Raw genomic sequence first — 19,408 nt, 5'->3', positions numbered from 1 at the left:
TTCATGCAGGCTGCATGTGCAAATGGGCCACTGAGATTGGTGCACTACCACAGAAAACAAATATAAATTATAAATTATAAAAAACAGTTTGGATCAACATGACATAATTGCACCATGAGAAAGGGTAAGAGCAAAGCTGTATACAATCCCAGAAGCTCAGAGGATGCAGTTAAGCAGGAAATATAAAAGAGGCTAACGTTTATAGTTATTAAAGAATCCCAGTATGACTGGAGCAGCCCAATGCTGCATAATTAAGTGAAATCTATTACTGAAAGAAAAATATGTAGTTAGCTTCAGGCCTTGATACTGTTAATCCATAGAAGAATGTAAAATAAAACAATTTATTGAAAACCATGTTGATTGTAAAAGCCAACATCAATGAAATTATGTGAAACATTTTTCTATGCAACTGCTAGAGAGTCATAGACCCTTGTCCTAAGTTGCTCACTGATACCTTTTTAAAGGTCAAAAGCCTAGCAGCTTTCTGAATCAAAGGGAAAGTACATTACATAATTTGTTTGATCTGCATTAAATTAAATTGCTCTTCAAGACAGTTCTTGGATCAGGCACATTGATAAAAGCATCGATGTTCCTAGTCTCAAATAAGTGATGTCTAAACTCAACCCCCAACATAGCTTAAACATTATCATTATTAAAATATTTATAGATAAATATCAGATCACCAAATAGGCTGTGATTTGTGGAAAATAATGATAACTTTTCCAACCTTTTCTCATAACTGAGATGTTTGATTTTGACTATCTTATATCATAATTTTGTACTTTCAAGTTTTTGAATCTGAGAACAGCTGTAAATACAAATGGTTTCAAAATCTGTTCTATAGCACTTTAAGCTTGTTCAAATGTAGTTCTCCATTACAAAAATTAACAGAAGAACAAGTTAAAATACCTCACATATAGAAAATGAGCCATTTTGTTTGGCTAAGAATTTGTGAAAAACTCTGGATTGCAAGATTTTAGTTAATACGATCAAGTCTGATATCCATGTTTATTTCCTTCACATAATGCGGTTTTAAAAAAATTTTATGTAAGAGAAACTCTTAGATCCCTTTTTTTTTGTTACAGATCCCTACATGAAGTTTTCCTTCTTTCCTTCTTCCTTTTTTAGCTCCTGGATGTTTATTTTATATTTCTTGGCACTTATTTTAAAATTTTAAACTTCAATCCTTTCTTCCAGCTTTACCACTACAAGGGAAAATGTTCACTAATTTTAAGAGTTGATATTTATTTATTTATTTAACATTTGTTTACCGGGAAAGTCCGACTGGGGCAGCGCCCATTTTCAGTGGAGGCCCGGGGAGAAACGCTCCAGACACAGGTCTCAAAATCTGTTCTATAGCACTTTATTCTTGTTCAAATGTGGTCCTTGAAGAAGTCAGAATTGCATTTTTACAAACAGTTATACATTGCTACTTTCACTTGTAACTGATTACGATACTCTATAGCAGATGCATTTAAAAATGTTAGAGCATGATAAATAGTAATTAAAATGTCATTTTTCAGTACCATACTACTATTGTACAGATCTTTCTCCCTGCTACTCTGTATATGATCAGCTTTCTAGAAGTAAGCACCCAGCTTAAAGAACCAAGTAGGATGGATGAATGATTCTCACAATATCCTAGAGGAAGGACTGGGTCTATATTAGAACACCGAACATTTAAAATGTCGAGTGTTCTAATATCAACCCGTTTTTCAGCTGAAAATATCGAAGAAAGAGAAAACCACATTTTTTCCTAGGGAACAAATTCGCTTATCCGTTTCTGTTGCTTTGGTATTTTCAGCGCTCTGGTGGAAAGTTACAGGTCGGATTCAGGTAAGTGTGCGATTGTGTGTACGCGAGGGTTAGGGCGGGTTAGGTGAGTTAGGGTTAGGGCGCGGGTTGCGCGATAGTGATGGACCTTAGGGTTTGGGTTAAGGTAAGTGGATAGTTAGTGGTGTATGTATAGTTTAGTGTAGGGTTAGGTGTAAGACATTAGGGGTATGTGTGTGGATTACTGTTTGTTTGGTGTGCTTGTGTTGTGTGTATGTGTTTTGGAACAGCAATTTTTTTCCCTAGGAAAAAATTTGCTGTTCTGAATGTTCGATGTTTAGTATTTTCGATTGGCAGGGTTCGATATTAGAACACTCGACATTCTAAATGTTCGGTGTATTAATATAGACCCGGAAGGAGTATGGCATGATCCTGCTACATGACTGCCCCCAACTGCTCCAGCTGGGGGCCTACAGTACTGCAGCCAATAAGACCACTTATTACATCAGTAGTGCAGGAAACCATAAGGCCTACTTCTCCATGGAAGCGTATATCATACTTACAAGAAAATAAATTGTAGGTAACCCTCAGTCACTCTGAGCCAGAAATGATGTCCCCTCACCTCAGTTCAGTGCAGGGGCTGTGGGCAACAGCATGCTCAGACTCAGGCTAAAAAATAAAAAGGCTGGGATGTGAAGGGTGAAACAGCTGCAGTCAAAAAAATAAAGTACAAATTCACAGTATAAGAATAATCCTAGGAAATGTTTATAACAGAAAAATAGATGCACCAATTTTTTTTCCCAACTCCATCCTGGCATCTATAATGTAGCAAATGCACAGCAAGCCATGTCAAATTTCTCTTGATACCACTTTGAAAATCTTTTTCTTTCTAAGTATCGGTATATCTAGTGAAAGACTTCACAGCTGTCTATATTGTTACTGTGCTTGATTATTCTGCATATCTGAAAATGAGGTTGAGATCCTGCTGAATAATTTTCCTTTTTTTTAATCCCTTCACTCTAATAATGTAGTCTTTATACTTTTCCACTAGCTTTGGTAAGTAACTCTTTTATAAAAACATCCATTTGAGATTCTGCCATCTGCAAATGACATTACTTACCTACTGCTTTGTTTACCTTAGTTCTAAGAGTTTTGGGAGAACTTCATAACCCCATACAGAGTACTTTGACTGGATATAAACCAGCTATCCCTTCTTGCTTTGTAAGTTCTGAACAGAAGAGTCCTTAAACTATCTCTGCTTTTCTTCTGTCATTTTCCACAAACTCTGCCACCTTTACAACTTTATTAAATAGTACTATCACCCATCTGTCTTTATTTTTCTTATTGTTTTTACAGGATTATACCTCCTTTATCACTTGATTAGACTATTTAATCTAATGTTGTAATATCTACCCTTTCCTGCTTCATTTCAGTTGGTACTGGCATATTTTCTTTTACTTCTCTTATTCCCCATGCTTCCTAATTAGTTTTCCTCTTTTCTTCGAACTGTATATATTTTTTTTCTTTTTGATATGCATATTTGTCTTCCATCAAACCTTGCTGCTTATCCATGGCTCCATGTTACAGACAGAAGGAGGTCTAACTATGACACAGATCACTTGTATTTAATTAGCTGCTTAGGCACAGGAGGAGCCAGGCAGGGAGAGGGACTGTTTTTTTGCCCACTTTCCCACTCTAGGAGAGAGTAGTTTCTGGCAGAGATCTCTCTCCCCCCCTACCCAATGGGGGCACAGCATAATATTTTGGGAGACTGAAATTAAAATTGAGTATACATGGGCTGAGAGTTGGACCAAACTAATGCTATGTGTGGCTATGTGTGTGATATCAGTAGCTCTGCCCAGTTAGGGCATACAAAAATAATCTCTGGCATACAGAGTAGTATATGTCATCTGCTCCTTTCTGAGTAATCACTTTCCAACCAACCAAACAATGAAACAACCCCAATCCAAACGATGGTTGTGCCAGGGACAAATGGAGTTACAGAGGCAGCCACAGATAGCAGCTGATGATCAGCTGGAAAGCACACCATGGAGACCAAAAAAAAGACTTGGTGCTTATCTGATGATATTTCTGACATTACCCCATGTTCTTCTATATATAACCTTCATGCATTTTATTAAAGATTTTCTGAGAAACTTTGGTTGGTCAGACCATCTGACATCCAGCACCAGAGGTGGATTATAATAGGGGGCATTTGGGTGGCCACCCAGATTCCGCAGCTTCAGGGAGGCCCACAGCAAAAGATAGAGGGAGCACAAGCATGCAGCTGGACATTTTTCTATATTTTATTTTATTTTTTAAGTAAATAAATTATGTGTTTTTGTTTCTTAACAAATAACATAAATTGGAGGATAAAGCCCAAATAACTTCTTCTGGAAACAAATGAAGTTCTGGTGTTGGATGGGAGACTGTAATTAGTTAAGTGCATTGACCTTCAGGAGGACAGTGCAATTTGCCAATCAGTTTCCAGACTTTCTGTACATTGCTGGTACAGAAAAACTGCAAATAATAGAAAGCAAAGGTGAAATTTCAGGAATTAGTCCTGATTTACAATGCTAGAAATGTTTAAGGAAAAGATAAAGAGAAAATGTTTTTGGTGAATCTACATTTTGTTTTCTTTTATTTGGTCATTGTTGTCAAGATCAAATGAGAATTTCAACTTTACTGGTTCCTAAAATGATTGAAGTATATTAATCAAATGGTTGCTTATTTACATAAAGTACTAGGACCATGGTGGATATAGAAATGGCTGTGGATCTGCACCAACATAATGTCGGGCACATTCACAGACTGCAAGAATCCATAGAACTGGGATCACAAGGATATCCTTGGCTGCAGTCCATCAAAGGCAGTGGGGTTATCATCCCAATATATAGTGTAGTGACCTCTCAGGAACAGCTACGGCAGGGATGGCAGGATACAGCTACTAGAGCATGAGGTAAGTAATTATTTTTTCTGCTTGACCTGGCAGACAACTAGATACAATATATGGACAATGGACAGCTTTATAAACGTCCCTAATTTTGCTTCATATTTTAGGTCTTTTCCTTGTACAGTTAGTGATGAATTTCAGACTGCAGCATCTCCATCAAGTGTCCCTTCCTGATTTTTCCTCTATTTTCCATCCATCCTCATACATTTGTGATTTTCTAGCAAATCATTGAGGACTGCAATCATAAACAATGACAGATATTTGAGCTTTAGACTTCGTAAATCATATTCCTCAGAAAGTGAATGATAATGCAAAGCATGCTATTCTAGCAGCTTTCTCGGTATATAGGAGCACATTTAAAAGTGCCCCTGATTTTGGGCCTTCATTCATCATCTTTTGGCATAGTTCCACATTCCTGCATTAAAGGGTCTCTAAAGAGTAATTTTTTGTCATGGGTGAAGGCTATCTGTGGCATACTTCTCATCTTTTCCTTATTTGTAGGATGATCTTGATTTCTGGATCATATTTCTGGTCCATTCCTCATAAAATGTTTGGTTTCCTAGAAAACCACTGAAGATTGTAGTTAATAAATAATGGCATACATTTATTTCATGTTATTCTACTAGTTTAGTTTTTTTAAGTATGTAGGAGCAATATTTAAAATTTGACTCTGATTTTGGGCCTTTGTCCTTCGTCTATTTTTAGCTTTGTCTCTGATTCTTGTGCTAAGAGGTTGAGAATGATATGACAGTACTTTGCAAGAAGTGGGAGAAGCCTGGTGGAAGGTCATGCATACCTCTCAAGTATTGTTGATTTTGCAGAATGTGCCAGATTTTGGATGATATTTTTAGTTTGTTTGCTGTTTAATTTTTGGTTTTCTGGCAAAGTGTTGAAGATTACAGTCAATAAATAATAACAAGACATGAGTTCCAGACTTCATATATTTTAAAAAATGCATATTAATACTGAACCTGTTTTTCTATCAGCATTCTAAGTTTATAAGAGCAATATTTAAAACCTGTCCTTGATTCCTTGATTTTGTGCCTTTGTCCCCACGTTATCTCTCCCTGCTTTTGGACGTTTGTTCCCCCTTATTTTTTACTTTCTCTCAGGTCCTTGTGCTAAGAAGTTGATAGCTATGCCTCTGTGTTTTATAAAGTCATTTAAAATGCATTGTAAGACCATTATTTTATTTTGCTTTATATTATTATAGTCAGATAGCTATGAAGTGCACAGACAACAAAATAGCTATAATTGCTGTGACCATGACTTTCTGCAGACGAAAATGGCTGAGTGCTGTTTTTATCATTATTCTAACTTTGTAGAGCTTATGTGATTTTTCTTTTTTTTGAGAAACAAATTAGAATACTTTACTGTGAGTACTGTTCATGTGAAATGAAGATGAAATACAGTTATTCTGTGCCTATTATTTTCCATCATAGAAACTCATCTAGGATGTACACAGTCAGGGAAATTGGCTGTGACTGCTTGGTCAGATAGGAAGCTATCTGTGAATGAAAGTATCTTACCCTCTTATGCTCATTTGAGACAATTATTAGTCTGAGTGTGCAGGACTAATGTGCATTTTTTGTGAAGCTAAGTTGTAACACTTTATTGTGGCCATGTTGGTTACCATGTGTGTCTGAAAAAAAATTGAATTATATTCCTAAAATCATTGTTTTTATCACAATCAGAGTCTGAGACGTACTCCATTAGTGAATATAACTGTTGGGTGGGTGTGGGGACTGGCCTGTCTGTGGAGGAATGTAAGTTGCCATCTTGTCATCTTCTCACTGTAAACAATATTTAGTCTGACTTTTCAGGACAAGGATGCATTTATGAGAAGTAAGCTGGAATACTTTATTGTGTCACTATGTTTGTGTGAAATGAAGTTAAAATACATGACTATGGTACTTTTTTTTACAATCAGATGACTTGGGTATAATTAATTAACAAAGTAACTGCTGGGAAAGGGTGGGGAGCCATCTGTAAATTAAAGTTAATTTTCTTCTTGTCATATGCTCATTTTAAACAGTCATTAATCTGGAGTAGCAAAACTAGTGTCGATTTTTGTGACGTAGATTGTTATATTTCACTGTGGTAGCTATAAATTTGAGTGAAACTTCAAATATATTATCATGTGGAGACCCATGGTTTGAATATTGCCAGGGGACCATGGCACACTTAATCAGTCACTATCCAACACCTTGAGTTTTAATTGACATGAACCACTGTTTAGTCACTTTTCCCAAGTGATTACCCACCTGCTTTCAATCAAGGATGCTCTGTGCATCTGATTTCTGAATACATTTTCTATAACTGATTACGTATCAACGGAGTCTTAGACTTGTTCTGAGATCTTTTCACTGCAAAAAAATTAGGAAAGATGTACTCTAAGATGTGATTGTATTACTAAATATTGTTTCTTGTCTGATTAACACAGAAGAGTGACAAATACTGTAAGGGTTATCTTGCTAGAAACAGCACTTTCACTTGGAGAACACCACAACTGTCTTGGAGTTTGTTGATATTAGCAATTGGAGGAATTGTACCTGCATTTGGGGGTGCAAACAACAATAGTCTGCCTGTTTATGTAAACTTCAATATTAACATGTAAGGGACATAGATTCATTTAATTGTAGTTCAAAAAAATCATACAGCAAAGTGTGCTGTATAACCACCATAACTGAGATGATGCAGTTAGTTCAAAGGTTCATAGGTTCATACTAGGCTATCTGCCCTAGGGCATTTATAAGCCTAGCCAGAATATGTTTGGCTTTCGCCACCCATTTTAAATTAATTTTGCTCTGCCCTTTTTCGAGGTTAGTATACTGTGCCTCTGTCTAACAGTGACACAGAAGTGATACCCGGGGTAAACCTATGATCTCCCATCCACTCATCAAGACTCCTCTTGAAGAGAATCAATGAGGGACTCTGCCTAACCTGGACTGGGATTTTATTCCAGAGTGAAGGGAGCCTCTGGGTTATGAATCTGTCCCTCCAGCATGTCCTATTTATTTCAGTGCTGAGGTTCAAGTCTCTCGAGCGTGTAGCTCGATGGGATTTGGATTTTTGAGGTGCAGCATGTCCCTTAATTCGGGTTGGACATGGACTTATACGCCAGGCACAGGTCACCTCTGAGCAGGCGGTATGCCACTGAGTAGAGCTGGAGTTTCTTTAACCAGGCAGCATATGGCATCTGTTTGAGCCCTTTGATCCTCTTGGTGAGGTACTTTTGGGGTCTTTCCAGTTGCTGCAGGTGTCTGGTAAGGTACATCCCAAAAGGGGCATTGTACTCAATTATGGGCCTGATGAGGGATGAGTAAAGAGGCATGATGACCTCCCCTAATCTAGATGTGAATCCCTTCATGATTAGGTGGGCTATATAAAATGTTTTTCTAACCACTTTGGCCACGTGGTTGTCAAATGAGAGATTGCTATCAACTTGGGTCCCCAGGTCCCTAATTACTTCTTCTGTACTTAATGGATTACCACCTATGTGGTAATTTGTGGGCACTTTGTTTTTGCCAAAGGGGATGACTATACACTTTTTTGGCGTTTAGCTTGAGGCCATGGCTCTGGCACCAGTTGTCTGTTTCTATGAGGCCCTTTTGGAGGATGCTTGTGTCGGCTGGAGAGTCGATTATGGCACCCAGTTTGCAGTCATCTGCAAACTTGGTCAGCCACAGTCCTTCGTGTTGGCCTGTACCTCCGCGAAATGCCAAACAAGAGAGGTCCCAGGACTGAGCCTTATGGGATGCCACTTGTAACTGGTTTGGAGTCCGACATGGCTCCAGCAATTCTAACCATGGGTTCTGTCCTTGAGCCAGTTTGCAACCCATCTAGTGACATAGGGGTTTATATTTAAGCTGGTGAGCTTATCTATAATGCCCAAGTGGGGTATTGTGTCGAAGGCTTTGCGAGGTCCAGATAGGCTGTGTGGACCACCTTCCCTTCGTCAATGGCCTTGGTGACTGTTTCAAAGAAGTCAACCAGGTTTAAGAGGCAGGATCTGCCCTTAACAAAGCCAAACTGGGTAGGATCCAGTGTCTGTAGGTCCTCAATATCTTTATTTATGAGGTCCATGATGATCCTTTCCATAGCTTTGCAGACCAAGCTAGTCAGGCTTATGGGGCAATAGATTCAGGGTCGTTGAGGCACCACCTTTGTGGAGAGGGACCACTGTTGCTGTACGCCACTCTTTGGGTACATATCCTGTACTAAGGCTGAGATTGAACAGTAGTTTTATGTTTGGGTTTAGCTCTTCTTGGAGTTCATGTAGGACGCAGCCTGGGACACCGTCCTGGTCTCATTGATGCTGTGTTTTTGCTTTGAGAGGGCGGCTCCCACCTGAGCATCTGAGATGTCAGGGGCAGCACTCTGCTGGGATAGATATTTGCCCTTTGGTGGGGGTTTGCGCTGAACCTGTCAGCTAGGATATTGGCAATGTCTGTGGGATCAGTGTATTTTTTGTCATTTTGGACTAATTCTGAGCATATCTGGGAATTCCCACCCAGGTTCCTAACATAACTAAAGAAAGCCTTGTGATTATCCTTAGTGTCCTGTGCAATTTTTCTCTCGAAGCTGGCCATTGACGATTTTATGAGTGCCCTTAGTTTTTTGCTAATACTGATCAGAGATGCCTTCCCTTTTGGGATTTTGCTCTATCATGTAGTAGCTTCCTCCTTCTATTGTATAGTTTGTTTATAGCTGGGGTCCACCAGACAGGTCGTCTGCCTTTGGAGGATTGGGTCTTGGTTTTATTTGGGATTGCATGATCCATGCATCCCTGAAGGTGTTCATAGAATGCATTTATAAAGGATTCTGCGGTCTAATTATTTTCCACAGGCCGGGGCTTTGAAGGATTCCACCTCAGTTATGAGGAGTGTGAAATTTGCTTTAGAGAAGTTTTTCACTGTGGTTTTCTGGGCAGGCGGTGGGGTCAGGATGTGAATATCCAGTGAGATCAGTTTATGGTCTGATCTTACCAGTGAGGGATACACTTCTGGTCTGGAGCATAGAGTCCCCATGTTGGTGATGATCAGGTCCAGTATGTTTTCCCCTCTTGTGGGAGTGGTAACAAGTTGTTCCATAGCATTTGAGTTTATGAATTCTAGGAACCTTTGGGCAAGGGTGTTGGAGCTAGAGTAATGCTCCCAATAGTAGTTGAAGTCGCCCAATATAATGGTGTTCGGAGAGACCTTCATATTTTCCAGTGTTCTCAGGAAGGCCGAGTGGGGTTCCTGCGTTTGGGAGTTTCTTGGCATAAGGAGAAATTTAAAATGTGATAGCCCTGCATGGTGGATTATAATAGGGGGCATTTGGGTGGCCACCCAGATTCCGCAGCTTCAGGGAGGCCCACAGCAAAAGATAGAGGGAGCACAGGCATGCAGCTGGACATTTTTCTATATTTTATTTTATTTTTTAAGTAAATAAATTCTGTGTTTTTGTTTCTTAACAAATAACATAAATTGGAGGATAAAGCCCAAATAACTTCTTCTGGAAACAAATGAAGTTCTGGTGTTGGATGGGGGACTGTAATTAGTTAAGTGCATTGACCTTCAGGAGGACAGTGCAATTTGCCAATCAGTTTCCAGACTTTCTGTACATTGCTGGTAAAGAAAAACTGCAAATAATAGAAAGCAAAGGTGGAATTTCAGGAATTAGTCCTGATTTACAATGCTAGAAATGTTTAAGGAAAAGATAAAGAGAAAATGTTTTGGGTGAATCTACATTTTGTTTTCTTTTATTTGGTCATTGTTGTCAAGATCAAATGAGAATTTCAACTTTACTGGTTCCTAAAATGATTGAAGTATATTAATCAAATGGTTGCTTATTTACATAAAGTACTATGACCATGGTGGATATAGAAATGGCTGTGGATCTGCACCAACATAATGTCGGGCACATTCACAGACTGCAAGAATCCATAGAACTGGGATCACAAGGATATCCTTGGCTGTAGTCCATCAAAGGCAGTGGGGTTATCATCCCAATATATAGTGTAGTGACCTCTCAGGAACAGCTACGGCAGGGATGGCAGGATACAGCTACTAGAGCATGAGGTAAGTAATTATTTTTTCTGCTTGACCTGGCAGACAACTAGATACAATATATGGACAATGGACAGCTTTATAAACATCCCTAATTTTGCTTCATATTTTAGGTCTTTTCCTTGTACAGTTAGTGATGAATTTCAGACTGCAGCATCTCCATCAAGTGTCCCTTCCTGATTTTTCCTCTATTTTCCATCCGTCCTCATACATTTGTGATTTTCTAGCAAATCATTGAGGACTGCAATCATAAACAATGACAGATATTTGAGCTTTAGACTTCATAAATCATATTCTTCAGAAAGTGAATGATAATGCAAAGCATGCTATTCTGGCAGCTTTCTTGGCATATAGGAGCACATTTAAAAGTGCCCCTGATTTTGGGCCTTCATTCATCATCTTTTGGCATAGTTCCACATTCCTGCATTAAAGGGTCTCTAAAGAGTAATTTTTTGTTATGGGTGAAGGCTATCTGTGGCATACTTCTCATCTTTTCCTTATTTGTAGGATGATCTTGATTTCTGGATCATATTTCTGGTCCATTCCTCATAAAATGTTTGGTTTCCTAGAAAACCACTGAAGATTGTAGTTAATAAATAATGACATATATTTATTTCATGTTATTCTACTAGTTTTTTTAAGTATGTAGGAGCAATATTTAAAATTTGACTCTGATTTTGGGCCTTTGTCCTCCATCTATTTTTAGCTTTGTCCCTGATTCTTGTGCTAAGAGGTTGAGAATGATATGACAGTACTTTGCAAGAAGTGGGAGAAGCCTGGTGGAAGGTCATGCATACCTCTCAAGTATTGTTGATTTTGCAGAATGTGCCAGATTTTGGATGATATTTTTAGTTTGTTTGCTGTTTAATTTGTGGTTTTCTGGCAAAGTGTTGAAGATTACAGTCAATAAATAATAACAAGACATGAGTTCCAGACTTCATATCTTTTAAAAAATGCATATTAATACTGAACCTGTTTTTCTATCAGCATTCTAAGTTTATAAGAGCAATATTTAAAACCTGTCCTTGATTCCTTGATTTTGTGCCTTTGTCCCCCCGTTATCTCTCCCTGCTTTTGGACGTTTGTTCCCCCTTATTTTTTACTTTCTCTCAGGTCCTTGTGCTAAGAAGTTGATAGCTATGCCTCTGTGTTTTATAAAGTCATTTAAAATACATTGTAAGACCATTATTTTATTTTGCTTTATATTATTATAGTCGGATAGCTATGAAGTGCACAGACAACAAAATAGCTATAATTGCTGTGACCATGACTTTCTGCAGACGAAAATGGCTGAGTGCTGTTTTTATCATTATTCTAACTTTGTAGAGCTTATGTGATTTTTCTTTTTTTTGAGAAACAAATTAGAATACTTTACTGTGAGTACTGTTCATGTGAAATGAAGATGAAATACAGTTATTCTGTGCCTATTATTTTCCATCATAGAAACTCATCTAGGATGTACACAGTCAGGGAAATTGGCTGTGACTGCTTGGTCAGATAGGAAGCTATCTGTGAATGAAAGTATCTTACCCTCTTATGCTCATTTGAGACAATTATTAATCTGAGTGTGCAGGACTAATGTGCATTTTTTGTGAAACTAAGTTGTAACACTTTATTGTGGCCATGTTGGTTACCATGTGTGTCTGAAAAAAAATTGAATTATATTCCTAAAATCATTGTTTTTATCACAATCAGAGTCTGAGACGTACTCCATTAGTGAATATAACTGTTGGGTGGGTGTGGGGACTGGCCTGTCTGTGGAGGAATGTAAGTTGCCATCTTGTCATCTTCTCATTGTAAACAATATTTAGTCTGACTTTTCAGGACAAGGATGCATTTATGAAAAGTAAGCTGGAATACTTTATTGTGTCACTATGTTTGTGTGAAATGAAGTTAAAATACATGACTATGGTACATTTTTTTACAATCAGATGCCTTGGGTATAATTAATTAACAAAGTAACTGCTGAGAAAGGGTGGGGAGCCATCTGTAAATTAAAGTTAATTTTCTTCTTGTCATATGCTCATTTTAAACAGTCATTAATCTGGAGTAGCAAAACTAGTGTCGATTTTTGTGACGTAGATTGTTATATTTCACTGTGGTAGCTATAAATTTGAGTGAAACTTCAAATACATTATCATGTGGAGACCCATGGTTTGAATATTGCCAGGGGACCATGGCCCACTTAATCAGTCACTGTCCAACACCTTGAGTTTTAATTGACATGAACCACTGTTTAGTCACTTTTCCCAAGTGATTACCCACCTGCTTTCAATCAAGGATGCTCTGTGCATCTGTTTTCTGAATACATTTTCTATAACTGATTACATATCAACGGAGTCTTAGACTTGTTCTGAGATCTTTTCACTGCAAAAAAATTAGGAAAGATGTACTCTAAGATGTGATTGTATTACTAAATATTGTCTCTTGTCTGATTAATGAAACACCATTTCTGACCTCACAGAAGAGTGACAAATACTGTAAGGGTTATCTTGCTAGAAACAGCACTTTCACTTGGAGATCACCACAACTGTCTTGGAGTTTGTTGATATTAGTAATTGGAGGAATTGTACCTGCATTTGGGGGTGCAAACAAAAATAGTCTGCCTGTTTATGTAAACTTCAATATTAACATGTAAGGGACATAGATTCATTTAATTGTAGTTCAAAAAAATCATACAGCAAAGTGTGCTGTATAACCACCATAACTGAGATGATGCAGTTAGTGTTTCATCAATTCTTTTATTTTTTATTTATTTTATTTTATTTTATTTTTTTCTATTTTAAAGATCCACTCCTCTCTTACTTATCCATTTCCTCCCACAAGGTGGAGGTCTCTATGTACCCTTTACATGTACGTTGAAGCCATTTAAAGCAAGCTAGTCTGGTTCCTTCTGTAATTGCTTGTTCCATTGCTACAATCCCTTCCCTCATGCTCAGCTGTTCTGTCTCGTCATGTTTTTTTTACGTTCTACTTTTGGAAGGGGGTTAAAATAGGTTTGTCAGCTGGGGGATGTGTTCTCCATTCCTTGTGCCCCATTTTGGTGTTGAATTATGATATTATCCTAAAAGACCTCTTCTTCACATGTTTCTACATTAAAGGTGCTGCTTGTCTTTTGTCCTAATAATTTTAAGTGGCTACATAGAAAGGTTGGGGAATGTAGCAAACGTGATTTGTACTACAGTGTTTTGCTGTAACAATTACTGCTGAGTGGTGCCATGTCTTTCAAGGCAAAAAGATGTCTTCATGCATGCAAAAACAATTAATGCAGATTGATTTGAAAGGAAAGAAAGCACTAGACCAGTGAAGTAAATTTGCTTGCTATAAAATCTTTATAGGTACCAGTAGAAAATCGATTAAACAGGTATGAACTGGGTAGAGCAGTGGCTTTCATTTCCTTAGTAGAAAGGATTAGGTGTACAAATTGATATGTTTTCTTCTCATAATGTATAAATGTAATTAAAATGTATTAATGTGGTTGCTGCCTCTTTACCCCTCTTTTTATTTTGTAGTTTATGTGACCATGACATGTGCATTCCGATATGGCCGGGATGATTTGGATGTTATTGGCCTCTCATTTAGGAAGGATCTTTATGTGCTGACCTCACAAATCTACCCCCCTATCCCTGAGGAGCAGAAACTACTGACACCTCTGCAAGAGAGGCTGATGAAGAAGCTGGGGGAGAATGCATGCCCTTTCAACTTCCAGGTGAGGAATCACCAATAGTAGAATTATAGGCATTAGCATAACCTCCTTCCATTATCTGCTACTTTAAGTATCACTGGATTGTGACAATAGCTGTCTTCTAATATTACAGCTTAACTACCTCTCCTTCAGTGTCAAACAAATTTCTGTGATTTCAGGAGTATGTCTGAGATTTTCTCCATCACTTCAGTCATGCTGTCCCTTTACGTTGTATGGTATGATTGGAGATGGTACCTTCTCTGAGTATCATGAAGATTGATTGTGGATGGTTCTAGCTTGGAGCACTGTATATTTTGGCAGGAAAAATACCCCTCACTAAGGAAAGCATGGTTTGGTGGGTTATATTTCCCTTCTAAGTAACCTATGTTCTGGTAAGAAATTGTTTCCTGGTTTAAGGACTGCAATCTCTGTAAGTATAGAGTTTTCCCTCTGACTAATGTAAAGTACAGAAGTGGATAATTCCTCCTGTGAATATTGTAGGATCTAGCAAGAGATATTTCACCTTTTAAGACCTTTATGGTTTGGGTAGTGCTGCTTTCTTCAGTGAGTGTTGCAGTTTTATCAAGAAAGGATTCCTTTTGTAAGCACTAAAGTGTACAGCAGAGAAGGATTCCTCCTGAGTATTGTGGAGATCTGCTAGAGGAAATTTCTTTTGGATGTTACTCTAGGGTCTGGTGATGATACTGTCCTATGAGTGCTGTAGAATATAGAATGTGACAACCCCCCCAAAAGTACTGTAGAGTCTGGCATGGGATGTAGAAGGAAATGAATCCTCCTGTGATTGCCACAGAATCTAGCAGGGGAGAACTCCACTAGTGAACATTGCAGGAGAGGGCTTCTCCTATGACTTCAACAAGTTATATCAGGAGACAACTCCATCTAAGTTTACTATGGGTTTTGAAAGAGAGAGCTCCAACTGTGGGAAATACAGTGTCTGATAGGAGTGGGATCCTCTTCTAAGTACTACAGTGTCTGATAAGAGAGGGATCCTCCTGTGAGTACTACAGTGTCTGATAAGAGAGGGATCCTCCTGTGAGTACTATAGTGTCTGATAGGAGAGGGATCCTCCTGTGAATACTACAGTGTCTGATAGGAGAGTGAGCCTTTTGTGAGTACTACAGTGTCTGATAGGAGAGGGATCCTCATGTGAATACTGCAATGTCTGATAGGAGAGGGATACTCTTGTGAGTACTACAGTGTCTGTTAAGAGAGGGATCCTCCTGTAAGTACTACAGTGTCTGATAGAAGAGTGATCCTCCTGTGAGTACTACAGTGTCTGATAGGGGAGGGATCCTCCTGTGAATACTACAGTGTCTGATAGGAGAGGAATCCTCCTGTGAGTACTACACTGCCTGATAGGAGAGGAATCCTCCTGTTGGTACTAAAGTGTCTGATTGGAGAGGAATCCTCATTTGAATACTACAGGTCCCAGTATTTGAGTCCTGATCTTCATCTTCCTGGTATCACTAACATATCAGAAAATTTTATTTTTAGTTGTATCCTACAATAAGTGTTTTTGTTTGGTACCTTTGCTCTCCTGGCTACTTTTCCAATCTCCTTCTTTTAGTCTATGTATTCTGCACAATCTCTCTACTCCTGCCACATGTCATTCATTTTCCTGAGTGACAGGTTCTCATCCTAAAGTTCTATCCTGTTTCTTCTAAGAAAAAGGTAGGTACCATTGTCTCCTCACCCGCCCCTTTCTCCCTCCCAACAAGTTAGTACTATATAATTTTCCACAAATACTGAGATCTTCCTTCCAAAATTTGTAGTCTTTCTCAGTCTGTTGAATATGCTATAAGTTTGTGTTAAAGCATACTGTGTGATGCCCCCCACATACCAGTTGTATCCTTCCTGACACCTTCAATTTATCTTCAGTTAGTTATAGCACATGGTAAACAGCCCGGTACTCAGTTGAATATAGCACGAGCTGTCTGAAGGCTGCCTGTCATACAGATTGAAGGCTGCTTATATATCTTGCCGAAGACTGCCCATTGCAGAAAATACAGAGTGCCCTTGATTCCTACAAGTTTGCTTCATGTGCGCAGTGTAAAAGGTCCTTGCTCCTTCCTATATCTACTGCACACAGAAAGTACAGGATGTCCTGACTCCTTGCTGATGCCTACCCCTTATGCAGACTAAAGAGTGTACATACTCCTACCAGAGGTCTGTAATTCACACAGAGTACATTTTGTCCAAACATCTGGCTGATGCTTGCCTTCATAGTGTATGTAATGGCTCTGATCCTTAATGAAGGTAGCTTCTTCCACAGACATCCGACTGTCCTTTATCCTAATTGTGGCCTGCATCTAGCATAGGGTTTAGTTTGTCCGACTCTTGCATTGGAAATAGAATGGCCCTGGAACAGGCTGAGACATATTTCTTGAACACAAGACAGGCTGTCAAATGAGGTCTGCTTCTTCACAGTCTAGGAGTTGGCCTTCAGTGTGAATGATTCCAGGCCCTTGCAGAAAATACAGGCTGCCCTATCTGCTAACTGAGGTCTGCCCTTTCACACAAAACAACCTGGCTCAGCTCCTGGCTGAGACCTGAAGCATTCAGAATACATCCCCTTCCTGTGTGTGCTGAGGCCCATGTGACGCACTGAATTTACATTCTCTTACTTCTGACGGAGGCTTGAAGTGCTAAATCTTTCATATGCTCTGTAATGTTCTGAAGTAAACCTATCCTCACACAGTATAAAAATTGTTCCAGTTCACAAAAGCACATGATATTCCTGCTCATGCTGTAGCCCAGCTGACATACTGAGTTCACAGTGCTTTCACAGTGCTTTTACTTTAGGCTTGACGTGCTAAATCATTTATATGGTCCTTAACGTCCTGACAGGTCTGTTCCAACACACAATACAGTTTGTGTCCAGCATCTTGCTGAGGTGTTCACAGAGTAAATGTCCTTCCTGTTTGTGCTGTGGTCTAGCTTTCACAATAAGTTCACTGTGCTCCTACTTCTGACTAAAGCTTGGCATTGTAAATCATGCACATGGCCTTTAATGTTCTGGATGAGGCCTATCCCCCACACATAAAACAGCTCGTTCCATTTCCTAAAGGAGGTGTTCACAAAGTACACAATCTTCTTCCTCATGTGAGGTCTAGCTGACATACTGATTCCACAGTGCTTACTTCAGACTTGAAACGCTAAATCTTCTACGTGGTCCTTAATATTCTTACTGACGTCTGTCCTTGCTCAGGGAATAGTCTGTCCAAACTCCTGGTTGACAATCTGAAACACTTACTGATTAGACCCATCACTGAGTACAATGCCCCCTTGGGATGTACCTTACTAAGCACATCAAGGAATTGATAACACCGCAGAGGTTTTAAGCCAAAAAGATCAGGGGCTTAAAAGACCTGAACTTCCTAGAAAGACTAGATGCTTTGTCCCTGTACTGATTTACATACAGACTCTTTAGTTGTGCTCTGTGCCTTGTGTATAGGGTTGTAATAGAGCAAGTAGTCCAAGACCTCTTATACCTTAATAAACCAAACAGTCCAGCTAACACTAGGGCCTGAGATCTAAATCTATTCCAACAAATGTATAAGACAAGGAGGAAGAATAGATTTTTCATGCAACACCTACCCTTTCTCTGAAACAAACTCCCTCTCCAAGTTAAAGAGTGTGGCATGCCATCTATCTTTAAAAAGGAGCTGAACAACTGGATGGGAATTCATAAAGTCACCCCTGGGATGCCAGGTCTGGCCCTCCTTGAGAAGACAGGTAAAGCCTAAGTGCAGGTCCTAGCAAAGTTGAAATGGCCTTCCTGCTCAGTTACCATGTAACTGCCATGATCCTATAATACTATTCAAAGTGCTGAGGATACCCAAAATCCTGGCTAAAGCCTGCAGACTGTTCTGGGCATATGCTATTTCTGCCCATCCCTAAGACATTCCCTTACAGAGAGCTTTGCCTGATGCCTGTCCTTGCACTGTTTGCAGCCTGTCTTTGAGCCTGGCTTAGAAATCCTCCTTGAAAAGAATGAAAGCTACAGTAACTTCTGAGTGAGACCACCTTATCCACATACAAAAGGTCATCCTGTTCCTGTCGGAGTCCTTCCTTCAAGCACAAAATATACCCCAGTTCCTATTTCTGCTAGACCAGTAAGTGGTAATTTGATCAAATCTCATTTTTGTCAGTGTTTGCCACTTTCTCATAAGCTGCTGTGACTTCAAAAGTGAGCATATTTAGAAAAGGGTGGAATGGGGAGCTTGCCCTTTCCAGTTTCAACTAAGGCTGTCTTTTTTTACTTTTTCATTCTATACTTTCATGAAAGTGTTTTATCACGGGAACAGGACTCAACAAATTCAACTCTAACCTTCAAAGGCACCCCTATGCACAGTATAAGTTGTCACTGTTCTTGGCTGAGCCTGAGCCTTGTACAGATTACAAGATGCTACCCAACAAAATGAGAACTACTACTCTCAGGGAATTCAGTCTGCTTTGCTCCTACACAAACCTTTCCAGTTCCACAAACTATAAACTGTCCCTACTTCTGAGGCCTGCAACCACATGGGGTACAAACAGCTCCTTGCTTCTTTTCTTACCTAGGATCTCACATCTGCACAGTGTAAAGACTCCTTTTCCTGTAAATGTTCCACCCCCACCCCTTGTATGGGATGTCCTTTTTCTACTGAAGCCTCATTTTTCACAGACTATAGGTTGTCTATTCTCCTGCGTTGCATTTGTCTCTTGCAAAGAGTAGAGGCTGCCTCTGATGTTGCCTTATTCTTGCCTTTTGCAGAGTGATAGATATTCCAGACCTCATCTGGGACTTGCCTCTCACAGAGAGGGCAGAATTTTTCTGCCCCTAATACTAAGTTCCATGTTTGAGGATGAGACCTGTCCTGTGCTCAGAGTGCAGACTGTCCCTGATACCAGTTCAGACTTGTCAATTATACAAATTAAAAA

At 39.2% G+C, this 19,408-nt stretch overlaps 1 protein-coding gene across 5 annotated transcripts in view; it reads left to right on the top strand.

Annotated features, from left to right (window-relative positions):
• Nucleotides 1–19,408, top strand: part of ARR3 (arrestin 3) — a 535,442-nt gene that overhangs the window by 281,519 nt on the left and 234,515 nt on the right. For all 5 annotated transcript variants that reach the window (XM_044057442.1, XM_044057444.1, XM_044057443.1 and 2 more), the window contains exon 6: nt 14,292–14,488. In XM_044057442.1, coding sequence (XP_043913377.1) covers nt 14,292–14,488 — 197 coding nt within the window. The remainder of the gene's footprint in view (nt 1–14,291; nt 14,489–19,408) is intronic.

Source organism: Protopterus annectens, chromosome 15.part0, assembly GCF_019279795.1.
Source record: "Protopterus annectens isolate FY-2018-M chromosome 15.part0, PAN1.0, whole genome shotgun sequence".
Taxonomy (NCBI): domain Eukaryota; kingdom Metazoa; phylum Chordata; order Ceratodontiformes; family Protopteridae; genus Protopterus; species Protopterus annectens.
This window is presented reverse-complemented; position numbering and strand designations above follow the sequence as displayed.